At 44.7% G+C, this 15,290-nt stretch overlaps 1 protein-coding gene across 1 annotated transcript in view; it reads left to right on the top strand.

Annotated features, from left to right (window-relative positions):
- rgmd (RGM domain family, member D) overlaps window positions 1-11,706 on the top strand; it is a 29,119-nt gene extending 17,413 nt beyond the window's left edge. The window contains exon 3 of the mRNA XM_060845973.1: window positions 8,485-11,706. Coding sequence (XP_060701956.1) covers window positions 8,485-9,144 — 660 coding nt within the window. The 3' untranslated portion in view covers window positions 9,145-11,706. The remainder of the gene's footprint in view (window positions 1-8,484) is intronic.
- The last annotated feature ends 3,584 nt before the right edge of the window (window positions 11,707-15,290 follow it).

The raw sequence follows: 15,290 nt of genomic DNA, 5'->3' as shown, positions 1-15,290 counted from the left end.
CTGGTACCGTTCCCCACCATTTCCTCTGCTACATTGATGACTGCATTGGCACCATCTCATGCTCCCATAAAGAGGTTGAACAGTTCATCAACTTCACCAACACACTCCACCACAACCTTGAGTTCATCTGGGCCATCTCAGACACCTTCCTCCCCTTCCTGGACTTCTCCATCTCCATCAATGGTGACCGATTCAACACTGACATCTTCTACAAACCCACCAACTCCCACAGCTACTTGGGCTACAACTCCTCCCACCCTGTCTCCTGTAAAAATGCTATTCCTTATTCCCAATTCCTCTGCCTTCACTGCATCTACTCCCAGGAGGACCAGTTCCACTACAGAACAGATGGACTCCTTCAAAGACCTCCATTTCCCCTCCCATATGGTCAATGATGCCCCAGTGCATCTCATCCACTTCCACATCTCTGCCCTTGAACCCCATCCTCTAACCATAAAAAGGACATAATCCCTATCCTCCCTCACCTTCCACCTCACCAACTTCCATATACATCGCAACATCTGCTACCTACATACAGAAACCACCACCTGAGATATATTTCCCTCCCCACCCCCATTCGCTTTCCATAAAGACCATTCCCTCCGCAACTCCCTTGTCAGATCCATGCCCCCACCTTCCCCTGCCATTACAGGAATTGCAAAATCTACTCCCACACCTCCCCCCTCACTCTGTCCAAGGCCCAAAGGAGCCTTCCACACATGTCATTAACTGTATCCGTTGCTCCCGATGCAGTCTCCTTGACGTTGGGGAGACAGGAATCCTACTCACAGAGCACTTCAGAGAACAATTCCAGGACACCCGCCCCAACCAACCCCATCGCCCCATGGCCGAACACTTCAACTCCCCCTCCTACTCTACCAAGGACATGCAGGTCCTGGGCCTCTTCCATCGGTGACCTCTTTTCCCTCCCCCTCACCACCTGACGCCTGGCAGTTTCTTCATTTCCCCTCTCCCCACCTTATCTCAGTTCCAAACTTCCAACTCAGCAGTGCCCTCATGACCCTCCCTACCTGTCCATCTTCCTTCCCACCTATCTGTTTCACCCTCCTCTCTGACCTATCACCATTGCCCCGCCCTCTGTATACCTATCGCACTCTCAGCTACCTCCCCCCAGCCTCACCCCTTCCATTTATCTCTCCACCCCCTCAGCTCACAACCTCGTTCTTGATGAAGGGCTTTTGCCTGAAATATCAACTCTCCTGCTTCTCTGATGCTGTGCTTTTCCAGCACCACACTCTCAACTCTGATCTCCAGCATCTGTAGTTCTCACTTTCTCCCAGCTTCATAATCGAGCTGCTTTATTGTTTGAAACCCAGAAGGAATCCAGAGTCTGAGTTGTCCCTTCTTCCTCGCACACTGCCTCCGATCTCCAACATTCCAGGCTTAATTATGGGACCCCCCCATCCTCCCCTCCCCGATGGCCTGGAGTAGTGTTAAACTGTGTGGTTTGCTGGGAGGCTGGGCACTGCCTGTTCAGTGCTGCTTAATACCAGAGTTCAAGCCAAATATCTGATGTTAAGAAGGAAGGTATTGCCTGAATGTAGAGGTCTTTTTGGGACATTGGTTCATATCAACAGCTTTTGGAATTTAATTTCAATTAATACAATCTGGAGCATTGAACTTGTTTTTGTAACGGTGACCATGGCAACTCTTATTGTAACCATCTCATCTGGTTTCCAAATGTCCTTTCCAAAAGGAAGGGTGGGATTGTTGCAAAGGGGATTCACCAGGATGTGCTGGTGAAGACAACATCTGCAGTTCTGAGGTTTTTCTCCCCTTTATTTAAAGGAGGATATTATTTCACAGAAGGCCATTCAGAGAAGGTTCACTAGGATGGTCCCTGGTGTGGATTATTTTGTGAATAAAGGCTAAATAAGTTGGAACCCTGTTCACTGGAATTTACAAGAATGAGAGGTGATATCATTGAAACACAGGATTCTTCAAGGGCTCGGTGAGATAAATGTTGAGAGAATGTTTCCCTCTTGGAAGAGGGTCGAGGACCACAGGGCATAGTCTCAGAATAAAGGAGTGCCAATTTAAGACAGAAATGAGAAATTTCTCCTGATTTGGAGTGTCTTTGAAGCTAAGTGGGGGCAGAGTCCTTGTGTGTATGTATGGGGCAATGAAGGATTACCGAGAAATTGAGGAATGTCAGATTAACCGCAATCCTGTTGAATAGCCTAGCAGGCTCGAGGGGGCTGAATGGCCTGCTATTCCTACTTGTTTTGCATGCTGCCTGGGATAGACTGATTCAGTTATGAAGAGAAACCAGATAGACTGGAGTTCTTTTCCTGAGAGCAGAGAAGGCTTGGTGGGCTGGGGGGTGGGGACGCGGGGAACAAAGGTTGGATTTGATTAAAATACGGACGATAGGAGGACAAGTAAGCCCTTTCGCCCTCGAACATGGTGCACCACAATATGATCATGCTCCATACCTTAAATGTCTCCTCCAGCCCCAGCAACCCATGATCCTTTTAGCCATAAGAGCTAAATCTATCTCATTCATGAAAAGATGCTGTTTTTGCCCTGACTGTTTTCTGTGGTTGTGAATTCCACAGGCTCACCACTCTCCAGGTGAAGAAATTTCTCCTTGTTTACTCTTTATCCTTATCTATGACCCTTGGTTCTGGACTCCCCCACCATCGGGACTATCCTGCATCTAACCTGTCTAGCACTGTTAGAATTTTATAGGTTTCTATGCAATTTCCATCTTAGTTTTCTAAACTCCCATTGAATAGAATCCTAACTGACTCAATCCTCCTACATCAGTCCTGCTCCCCCAGGATTTAATTCGGTAAACCTTCGCTGGACTCCCTCTATAGTAAGAACATCCATCTTTTGGATAAGGAGAACAAAGCTGTGCACGCTATTCCAGGTTTGGTCTCACCAAGGCCATGTATAATTGCAGCAAGACATCCTTTTTCCTGTACTCCAAGATGAGGTGTGTCAAGTTCTGAGTGCCATAGACAGGGTGGGTGAGGGGTCAATAACCAGGGGCACAGTTTTAAAGTAAGGAGCAGAAGGTTTAGCCAAGATTAGAGCAAATGATTTTGCACCCAGCGGGTTGTAGGTCTCTGGAAGTTGCTACCTAAAAGGTTGGGAGAGGTGGTAACCCTAAAGACAATGTACGCTTAAATGGTTCCAAGAACAGATGGACTGTTGTTGAGAACAGAGACATAATGCCAAAGCATTGACATGCTGGGTAGGGTTGTTCACAATAAGCACAGTATAAGCTGCAAAACCCAGAAGCGAATGTCTCTGACCAGGTATGATTCCATGATAGGAAGGATGTGGAAGCATTAGAAAGATGCAGAGGAGGTTTACCAGGATACTGTCTGGTATGGAGGGAAGGCCTTATGAGGAAAGGCTGATGGTCTTGAGGATGTTTTCATTAGAGAGAAGAAGGTTAAGCAGTGACTTAATAGAGGTATACAGGATGATCAGAGGGTTAGAAAGAGTAGACAGGTGGTGATGACTAGTACGCGGGGCATAGCTTTAAATTTGAGGGGTGATGGATATCGGTCAGATGTCAGAGGTAGGTCCTTTACTCAGTCATAAGGGCATGGAATGCCCTACCTGCAGCAGTAGTGGACTTCCAACATTAAGGACATTTAAATGGTCATTCCATAAACATATGGATGATAATAGAATGGTGTAGGATAGATGGGCTTTAGATTGGTTTTGCAGGTTGGTGCAACATCAAAGGCCAAAGGGCCTATGTTGTTCTGTTATGTTCTATGATTTGGATGGTACTTGCTGAACAGGCAAGTGTGCTACTAACTGCAGTAACAACCAAATTAAGATACTTGGTTGAGCTCATAATGTGGCCTATTTTATTTGCTAGAAGCAGCATCCATGCCCACTCCCTGCAAACAAGAGGAATATGTTCGAATCCTTGTACCTATATTTTATTTTAATTACCTGGGGTTCTCAGGAGTTTAAAGTTCCCTGTTGCTTACTGCACGGCAACACTTCAGTTGGTGAATTTGGCCTCCATTTCCCCTCCAGTATAAATTGGTGTAATTTGGCATCTTGCATTTATCCTGATGAGTGTAAACTTTAAAGCATCAGCAGTGTGTTGGATGTTCAGAGATGTTAAGTTAACTGACACAGTAATTTGTATATCAATTGTACCTAATTGGTAACATTCCCACCTGATGAGGTGGAAAGTTGTGGATTCCAGTCCTACTCCTGACACAGGAGTGTGTAATCCAGGTTAACTGTCCCAGTGCTGCACTGTTGATCATAGTCCCTACAGTGTGGCCCATGGAGTCCACACTGAATCTCTGAATGGCATCCCACCCAGACCCACACCCAACCCTATAACCCTGCATCTCCCATGGCTAATCCATCTCCCTTGAACACAATGGACGCATTAACAAGGCTAATCCACCTAACCTGCACATCTTTGGACTGTGGGACAAAACTGGAGCAAAAACTCACACAGGAGGAATGTGCAAACTCCACACAGTCACCCCAGGCTGGAATCGAACTGAGGTCTCTTGTGCTGTGAGGCAGCAGTGCTAACCACTGAACCGCCCACATGTTGAGAGCTGTCATCTTTCATCTGAGATGTTAACCAGACTCCTATCTGTTCTGTGGCCATATAAGACAAAATGCTGCTTAATTCAAAGGGGACAGGGTTTTTATTTCTGGGAACTTTGGCTGAGACCTATCATTAAAGTAGGTGATCTGGTCATGATCTCTTTGTGTATAAACTATGGGAATTCAGTGTGCTGTGACAGGGATGGCACTGGCTGTGAAGCACAATGGGATAACCTTGTGGCGTGAAAGGCGCTATACAAATGCAAGTATTAAATTGGAAGCTTAATTTATCCAAATCTCATGTGAAATAGATATTTTATAATCACCTTGTTGAGAGAGATGTTATGACGCAACCCTGAAGCGGGGGGGGGGGGCTTTAACCAAGGTCTCCTGGCTCAGATACTATCACTGTACTCCAAGAACCCTGGAACAATCAGCATACAGCACTTTAGTCTGTGTGAGAGTCTTTTGAGGTTATTGATCATAACAATGATCATTGGCAACCTCTCTGATGAGAAGCAAGTGAGATATTAGCCAAGGTGCCCACTGTCTTTTTAGAAAAAGAAGCGTTGACACAGACGAGCTTATCCTGACTAAATGAATCAATGGACCCCGAAACCAAACTATTTGCAGAGATGTTTTCCTTGCACAAAAGTGAATTGAATCTATTTTATAACTCAAGATTCAAACCACCACACACTCTGTGCAATCCACACATTTGACTATAAGGCCGTTGCAATCTTCTCCAATTTGTCCACAGAATCAGGCTGCTCCTCATTTGTTTGTCCTGGATAGAGTCTTTATCTCCATTCATGGGAGACTTTACCCGAAACAGCGGAAAGTTTTTCCAGGGATAGGAAAGTGCATCAGTATTTTGTTTTATTGTGAATAGGCAGGCCAATAGCTATTTCACTCTCTAGGTCTGGTAACACTATTTCCTTGCAAGGCCACCTTGTCAACTAACACATTATTAATTACTTTTGTTCATTCAAGGGATTGGAGATTGCTAGGCAAGCCAGCATTTGTCCCTCAGTCCTAATCATTCTTGAGTGGTTGGTGATGGGCCACCTTCCTGAGTTGTTCCAGTCCATCTTCATGTATCCATCATGATTTGAATATTTGAAGTTGATGCTGAAGATGAGTATTTATGCACCTGTCAAAAAAACAATGTTAGTCTGAGTGCTTCATTGATTAAATCCCAAGCAGGCAAAGGTCATCCACCACAAATTATTGGAAACTTATTCAAATCGAGTCAGATTCTATTGCACCACCTTGACAGTAAAGCAATGGGGCTTCGTTATCCATGAATGACCTTACTTTTCACCTCCTGTACTCCATGTTAGTGGTTGCTATTCCTAAAACCTTGAGCGTGAACCACCCAATCAAAACCAGGAATCCTTCCCCACAATTCTACTCCTTCCTTACTGGCATTCCATTTTATTCAGAGCAGAAAGGTTTGGGAAAGACTGTCTTCAATTCCTGTCGCCTCCTCAGTGATTGGTTGTAATCTGGATGGAATCTCTGGGGATTTTGTCCAAAATTTGGGGTCATAAATAGAAGCAGGTCCAACAAGGAATTCAGGACTAACTTTTGGAGGGGGGGATGGGGAGGGGGGAGAATGTGGAGCTTGCTGACTGGTTGAGGTAAATATGCATTTAAGGATAAACAAGAGAGGGAGAAGGATATAAAAGGATGTGCTAGAGCACTGGAAGTGAATGGTATGGAACATAAGCGTGAGAATGTGGGTGACTCTTAACAGCCCTTTGAAAGGGTTGAGCAATCCCTTCTATTCAAGGCAACTTAGTGATGGGCAGCACACGCTGGTCTTGCCAGCGACAGTCTTCCATCCAATCACTTTTCTTTTATCTGTGGAATTAGCACATGGGTTGAATGACCTGTTCTGCCCCGTCGATTCTACACAGGTCGATGCAATTTGTTCTTGTAAGTGCCTTGTGCAAAATTAATCAGACTTGTGGGTGCAGAGGCCCATGATCTATGTCTATGAAGTCGATACTCCAGAAAAACGGTCTTTGAAATGGGAGTTTAGAGTTCCTAGCACACTTGTTGCAGCAAGCAGTTTTAAATAATGATTTGTTTTGCCAGCTGCTGTCGCTCAGCAATTAAACAACGATATTTAATGCTGCTAGTTAATTAATTGCTGTAGGGTTGCATCAAATAGACTCTAAGTGCCGATATGTTCTAACATTGTAGAAGACTTGACTTGAATCTAAAGAGTTGACAAATTTTAGCTTATCCAGATACTCCTAGCTGTCCAATCTGAGGACCAGTTCCCTCCTTTTCCCAGACCATAAAGACAGAAACTTTAAGAAAACTGCAGCAAGCCTTTTATTAACCAGCATGTATGGGACCAGGAATGTGTCTGTTGATCAAACATTCCAGTTGATCAAGAGAGCCACATAATCAATGAAAAACACTAAGTTAAAAAAATGTAATGTGGAGGGGGGTGTATCTATGTGTGTTATACTTTAATTACAGCACAAATCACTTAATGCAACTTTGCCTTGAATAAAACTTATTGGCAGATTGTCTTCTTACTTGCACCTTCCTGGCAGAGATTGTGATAACGCAATAAAACTTGGAGGTGTTTGAGTTATATGGTCTCTACCAGTTTGTCAAATGCTGGTTAAAACAAAGTCTACTGTAACTTGCTGGATCCAAACAATGTGAAGCTTTTGTTCGGTGTTCAGGTGTGACTGAATCCTTCAGGATAAAGCCTTCACAGACCATGGATTATTATCCATTCCATTTCAGTACGATTTTCTTCGCAACAATAGTAAGATGTTTTGAAGTAGCGACAATCCACTCCAACAGTAATTAATTTTTAACCGAGACGTTAGCTTTTTGTAGAAAAAAGGGTTCCTTGGTTCAAATGAACATCCGACCATCAGTAATTGAGGTCTCCCGCGGGTTACAATGTGATGGGCTTTTCACATTATAGCATATCTCTTCTAAATGTTTTAAAAGTTAGTGACTTGCTAAGTGAATTTCTGAGGCTGATATCTCAGATTGGTCAGCTATCATGAGAGATGTTCCGGGATACAAATTGTATGGGCCTTGTTCCATCAATCTCAAATTTTCTTAATCTCCATAAATGGCAGCCTCATTCTCTTGATTTTGCTCTCACTCTTCTCAAAACCTAGAAAATGGGTGCAGGACTTAGCCATTCAGCCCTTCAGGTCTGCTGCACCATTCAGTATCATATATTTAATCATGGCTGATCATCCAACTCGATACCCTGTTCTTGCTTTCATTCTATTACCTTTAGCTTGAAGAACGATAACTTCTCAAATGTTCAATGTTGTGGACTCCGCACTCTCTAGATGCCGTTAACTAGATTTTTGATTGCCTCCTCATGTTCCATTGGCTCTCCGTTCATTCTGTCTAGTCATGCCACCTTTTAACATGGAATGACTCAGCACGACAAGAGGCCATTCATCTATTTTATTTTATTAGATTCCCTACAGCATGGAAACAGGCCCTTCGGCCCAACCAGTCCACACCGACCCGCTGAAGAGTAACCCACCCAGGCCCATTTCCCTCTGACTAATGCACCTAACACTATGGGCAATTTAGCATGGTCAATCCAACTGACCTGCACATCTTTGGATTGTGGGAGGAAACCAGAGCACCTGGAGGAAACCCACGCAGACACGGGGAGAATGCGCAAACTCCACACAGACGGTTGCCGGAGGCGGGAATCAAACCCGCGTCCCTGGCGCTCTGAGGCAGCAGTGCTAACCACTGAGCCCCCATGTTGTTTTGTTTTGGCCTTTGCTAACCCAGTTACCCATAATCCCTCTAATGTACAAGGGACTGTGAATTTGTGTTCGTCAATTACTTCAGAAATTTTGAGGTATCTTTTATTAATTCTGACCTCTTGCTTTTTTTATTTTGCAGATTACAATCATATTCAAGAGCTTTCAGGGCTGCACAGAGCAGAAGGTTTATCAAGCGACCACAGATGACCTTCCGTCGGCGTTTGTGGATGGTACGACAGGTGGTAGTGAGAAGGAAGGTGAGAACAGCCTGAGAATACTTGAGAAGGCGGGCAGTGCCCAGGTGGAAATCCAAGCCCACTATATTGGCACCACCATCATTGTGCGCCAGGTGGGTGACTACCTGACCTTTGCCATCAGGGTCCCCGAAGAGACTTTGAACTACGCGGATGAGAACGTGTGCCTGCAGCTCTGCCTGCATGGCTGCCCCCGTAACGAGCTTATCAAGGAGCACACGCTACCCAGGAGGCCATCCGGTGCCAGGCTGCAGCGCCCCCACCAGGCATACACGGTGGAAAGCGCAACAGCCAAGTGCCGGGAGATCCTCCAGGTGGAGGACGTGTACTTCCAGTCCTGTGTCTTCGACCTCCTGACGACAGGGGACCCGGCATTCTCCATGGCCGCCCATGGGGCCTTGGAGGACCTGAAAGCACTGCACCTCAATGTTCTCAAATTGCACAGTTCACCCAGGACTGAGGAGGGTCGGAATGGAGCTCCATCCTGTCACCAGACAGCCCTCACTTACCTGGCATGTCTTGTCTTAGCAATAACCCTCATGTAGTGAATGTGTATACCCACAGAATGCAAATTGTCTATATAATAATATATTGAAGTGTACATATGTGAAAATGATGTGTAAAGTGCCTGTACATATAGTTGTATTGTATGAATTGTATGTTGAGAACCTTTGTTAGTAACTAGAGTTTTTTTTTTGCGTACTCGTGGTTTTAAGAATGCTTTTTTTTTCCGGGAATGATATCAGATGGGCATCTAATCTTTGCCTATTAAAAAAAATACTGTGCGAAAGTGCTTTTGAGGTCTTTCCTATGTGGTTGGAGATGTTTGGGTTTGCTATTTTGCTTATGGGTGCTGTTGAAAGATATTCCTTTAAGTCCCAACCCTCCCCATCACAAACACATGCACTCAAACTCTTCCTCTCTCTCAATCTCATCCCCTTCTTTCTCTTTCTGCTTGATTCTAAGAGTGCAAGCAGAGTTGGTAGAGAAAACCTTTCCAACTGGTAGAAGGTTCAGGAGTTAGAGGACACCAGTTCACTGCCAAACAACCACATAAGGGAAAGCTTTTCAGCAGAGTGGTTGGGATCTGGAGTGCACTGTGATGGAGGTAGGTTCAACATGACTTTTAAAAAGGTATTCAATAAAACCCTGGAATAGGTTATTGCCCTTAGGCCTGATGTCTATTCAATAGGACACAACTGATCTAAAGTCCCCTTTACTGTCCCTTCTGTCGAAGCCTCCACTGAAATGATTGTGCAGGCCTCTCAAAAGCAGTTAGAATGGGGCCAAGGTGAAGCACTTCTGTCAAGATTCAGTGTGGGCTGGATGGCCTCGCCTCTGTGGTAGCCAATGTGTGATGTCACATCCTATTCCAGATAAAGGCCTGAAGACAGTGAAGCTCACTTTGCCTCTCCTGTGTTTCTCACACACATCTGTGTAATATACAGAATTTGCTGCAGCAACTCATGGAATTCCTACAGTGTGGAAACAGGCCATTCAGCTCATCGGGTCCACACCAACCTCTGAACAGCATCCCACTTAGACCAACCCCTTCCCCATAATCCTGCACTTCCCATGACTAATCCACCTACCCTGGACACTATGGGCAACTTAGATTGGCCAATTCACCTAACCTGCATGGATTTGGACTGTGGGAGGAAACTTGCACAGACATAGGGAGAATGTGCAAACTCCACACAGTTACCCAAGGCTGGCGTGGAACCTGTGTCCCTGGCACTGAGAGGCTGCAGTGCTGACGACAGGGCCACTCCTGATGGCTTTTGCGGAGTGGACTCGATGGGCCGAATGGCCTTACTTCCACTCCTATGTCTTATGGTCTTTTTCCCCCTACAATATACCATGAACTTGTGACCTCTAGCCCTGAGCAGAACAGGGCCATGGGGCTGCCACAAGTTTTAAACTCCTGAGCTATGCTCCAACCTGATTTGGATGCAAAAAAGCCAGTGTTATTCACTGTCATTAGGCTAATTGTGGAGCCCCATGCCTACTTTGAGAGTCATTAAACACCTTCACTATCCACTGGCTGAAGAAAATGTCCCAAGTGTCTCATGGTCAACAAATGATAAGAAAAAGTGGTCTGGTGTTGCCATATTCCTCAAATGATTAGTTCATTTTCTTAATCTTTTGAACCATTAAGTTGGTTTGGGAATGGAAATAACTGTTGTACCTTCACTGCTCTGCAGGTGGTGCCATTGAGCCACCAGCAGTAACTGCTCAATGCCACCACCTGCAGATAACTGCTGGTACTGCCGTGTAAAATCTGCACAGGAGCCAATAACCAGAGCACAAATGGAAAAAGGGCATTGACTATTTTTGTGTACAGGAACTTGAATAGATATTTATCAGATGGAGTATATTTTCATTTAGAAGGGCAAGTTTGTTTTGCTACATGTTACAGTAGAAATTATTAGATTTCATAGAATCCCTATAGCGGGGAAGCAGGCTATTCGGCCCATCAAGTCCATATTGACCATGTGAAGAGCATCCCAACCAGACCTGCCCCCTACCTTATTCCTGTAGCCTTTTATTTCCAATGGCAAGTCCTCTTAACCTGAACATCTTTGGACTGTGGGAGGAAACCCATGCAGACATGGGGAGAATGTGTAATCTCCATATAGACAGTCACCCAAGGGTGGAATTGAACCTGGGTCCCTGGTGCTGAGTCACCAAGCTGCTCCAATTATTAATTCCACAACAAACACAGGAAATGTTAGAGAAGGTTGTTTGATCTGGCAACATCAATGAGGAGAGAGACAGAAGAGCTAACCTTTCTAATCTGAATGGAGTCCTTTCTCAGAACTGTTCTTCAAAGCTTCCCATTCCGGGTAACCAACAGCCTTGTACTTTAAGGGCTGTCCCGTGTTTTAAATACCTTGTTCCTTAAGGAATGCCTTTGGTCCCATATTTGCAGGAGAGCTTCTGGAAGTTATGTTTGTGTGTTCGAGCAAGACTGTGAATGAGTTGACCAGCAGAAAGATCACAATTTTGTGATTCAACAAAATAAATTGAAGTCATTTTTTAGATTACTTACAGTGTGGAAACAGGCCCTTCAGCCCAACAAGTCCACACCAACCCGCCGAAGCGCAACCCCGGACCTATTCCCCTACATTTACCCCTTCATCTAACACTACAGGCAATTTAGCATGGTCAATTCACCTAACCTGCACATTTTTTTTGGATTGTAGGAGGAAACCAGAGCACCCGGAGGAAATCCACGCAGGCATAGGGAGAATGTGCAAACTCCACACAGAGAGCCACCTGAGGCAGGAATTGAACCCAGGTCTCTGGCGCTGTGGGACAGCAGTGCTGACCACCATGCCACCCATTAGGTGATTAGGTGACTCTGAATCATCAGATTACGGGCGGCACAGTGACTCAGTGGTTAGCACTGTTGCCTCACAGCACCAGAGTCCCAGGTTCGATTCCAGCCTCGGGTGGCTGTTTGTGTGGAATTTATACATTCTCCCCGTGTCTGCGTGGGTTTCCTCCAGTTACTCCAGTTCCTCCTACAGTCCAAAGATGTGCAGGTCAGGTGAATTTGCCATGCTAAATTGCCCACAGTGTTAGGTGCATCATGCAGAGGGGAATGGGTCTGGGTGGGTTACTCTGCGGAGGGTCGGTGTGGACTGGTTGGGCCGAAGGGACTGTTTCCACACTGTAGGGAATCTAACCTAATCTGTCACCTCCACAACTACCCTTCCATCTAACCCCCACCCTCATCCAGCTACAATGGCCTCAACTAAGTGTTTTTGAAGAGTAGTTGTCATTGGGATGTAGGAAGCATGTCGCTAATTTAAACCCAAAAGCAGCAATGTGCTGACTTGGGCTCTTGTGGTGCAACAATAGTGTCCCTGCCTCTGAGACAGGGTGTGGGTTCAAGTCCCACCTGCTTCAGAGGTGTGTAATAACATCCCTGAACAGATCAATTTGGGGAAAAGTAGCAAAGTGATGATGATCAGTTCACCTATTTTTAATGGGTTTAATTGAAGAATAAGCATTATTCAGGATACACTTCCCCCCCCCCCCCCCCCCCACCCCCGCCCGACAGTAGTATCATTGTGGATAGTCGTCCCATTGGAATTATTTCCATCTACCCGAGAGAGCAGATGGCATCCCCAACATTGTAGCACTCCCTTAGTCCTGCACTGGGTATATTCACTTAGAATTGGTGTGTTTGCAGCTTCAATTGCGGCTTGAAACCACACTGTGATGTTTAATTATTCTGTGTTATTACGTGAGTCTGATTACTGTTGATGCTCACTGTGCTTGATTGGTCAAACCTGGGTGTGAACTCAGGAGGAAGGGTAACAAACTTTTAAAAAGATTTGGGTGCCAGACCTGAAGCATGGAGCAGACATTTTAGAGCATTGTGAATAAAAGTACTCGTTGGGTGACATCTGCACAGCTCCATGATATAATATCGACAACGACTAGGATCTTCTGTACTCAAAGCAAGAGTATCATCCACTTCACCCATACCTGCACTGTTCTGAACAAAAATGAGAGACCATTTAAACTACAAAGGACCTCAGTCAATCTCATCACACCCATTTTCAAATCCTAACTGACAGTATTCTTTATGAACTTCCTGATCTTTGTTAAACACTTCGTTGCATATCTTTGGAGACTTGCAGATCCCCAGTGCTAACTAATTGTGACAAATGCTGACTGGCATGGATAAATAAAAGTAATTTTATGTGGTTGGATCCACGTAAAATCACTCCTTTACCCTTTAACCCATTAGTGTGCTACGGGCAACCTGGGATTTGTTCCACGATCCAGGAAACAAGGCAGAGGATAAATCCTTCCAACTGTAAAGCCAATAATTTAAAATTGGTAGAGAAACAAGAGATATACAAGTATAAACAGAAACATCAAATCTCCACAGTCTGTTAAACAGTATCCACTTGTTCCATACCTCTATACCCTCTTTGATGTTTGTTTCATTAATCTGTGTTTAATTGTTAAGCCTATGTTCCCTACTTTGATTGTTTGAACCTATGGATAAAGCTAGAGAATTAAATAACGAACATCGGCAAAAGGTTCTGGAATCAACCCTGGGTTTTTGAGAGCATGCATGTAGAAATATTGCAAGTGAAGATATTTTAAAATATTGTAAATAAACCTTAGAATTAGTCTCATTTCTGTGTTACTTTGAGATAAACTAACCAAATAAGATACACAATAAATTGGTAATCCATAACATGCAGGTTCATAGTTCCTTGAAAGTGGAGTCACAGATAGGGTGGTGAAGAAGGCGTTTGACACCATTGCCTTCGCTGGTCAATACATTGAGTAAAGGAGTTGGGATATCATGTTGCGGCTGTACAGGACATTGATGAGGCCACGTTTAGGATATTGCGTACTATTCTGATCGCCCTTCTATTGGAAGGATGTTGTTAAACATGAGAGGGTGCAGAAAGAATTTACAAGGATGTTGCTGGGTCTTGAGGATTTGTGTTATAGGGAGAGGCTGAACAGGCTGGGGCTTTTTCCCTGGAGCACTGGAGGCTGAGGGGCGACCTTATAGAGGTGTATGAAATCATAAGGGACATGGATAGGGTGAATAGCCAAGGTCATTTTCCAAGGTGGGGCAGTCCAGACTAGAGGGCATAGGTTTAAGGTGGGACAGGGAAGGTTGAAAAGAGACCTGAGGGGTAATCTTTTCACGCAGAGGATGGTGTGTGTATGGAATACGCAGCCAGATCAAGTGGTGGAAACTGGTACAATTAGAGCATTTAAAAGGAATCTGGATGGGTGCATAAATAGGAAGGGTTTAGAGGGATACGTGCCAAATGCTGGCAAATGGGACTAGGTCAGATTGGGATGGCTGGTCAATGAAAAAGAGTTGTGTCAAAGGGTCTGTTTCCATGCTGTGTGACTCTATGCCTGTTCTCAACCTGCTGTGGTTTAGATCAATGCAAAGGTCAAACTGACTTCTTGCCAGGAGTTTCACTGATCCCTCATTGGTGACTGTGCTTTCAGCTACTAGCCCCTCAACTTCTTCACCTGTCCCTCTCTCCTCCTTTTCAGTGCTTCTCAAAACCTATTGCCCTGACTCAGATTTTGCATATTTGCCCTAATGTCTCCCGGTTGGGTCATCTATAACACGGTTATACATTCTCAGCATAAGAGGGACCAATCATTTACAACTGAGATTCTCTGTCCTCGAGGGTGACTAAGTGTGAAATTGTGTCAAAGGCACTGTTGGAAAATACCTTGGGACGTTATGTTCAAGGAGTTGTACAAATGAAGTTGTTATGAGGAGAATGGAAGCAAAAACCGTTAATTCTCAAGTGGTTGTGTGTTGTAAGTCTCCTGAAAGTTTAGGCATTAAAAAGCAGTTTTTCCAAACTTGGTGTTTTGAGGCCTGTGTGATTTGGTATTGGGTGTGTCTCAGGCATTAGTGTTTTGCAGACAGCGACATTTTTGAAACGAATGTGAGGTTATTCATAAAAGCAGAATGTGTTTACAAAAGGCTTGAAACTTGTAAATGCTAATGTTCAGAGAGGGTTGTAGTGTTAGGTGAAGGGGTAAATGTAGGGGAATGGGTCTGGATGGGTTGCGGGTCGGTGTGGACTTGTTGGGCTGAAGGGCCTGTTTCCACACTGTAAGTAATCTAATCTAATCTCTGCAATCTCCTGCCTTCCCAGAGAATACTAGGGTTGGG

This window comes from Hemiscyllium ocellatum, chromosome 28 (genome assembly GCF_020745735.1).
Source record: "Hemiscyllium ocellatum isolate sHemOce1 chromosome 28, sHemOce1.pat.X.cur, whole genome shotgun sequence".
In the NCBI taxonomy this organism is placed as follows: domain Eukaryota; kingdom Metazoa; phylum Chordata; class Chondrichthyes; order Orectolobiformes; family Hemiscylliidae; genus Hemiscyllium; species Hemiscyllium ocellatum.
Note: the sequence above shows the minus strand (reverse complement) of the source record. Positions and strands in the feature narration are given on the sequence as shown.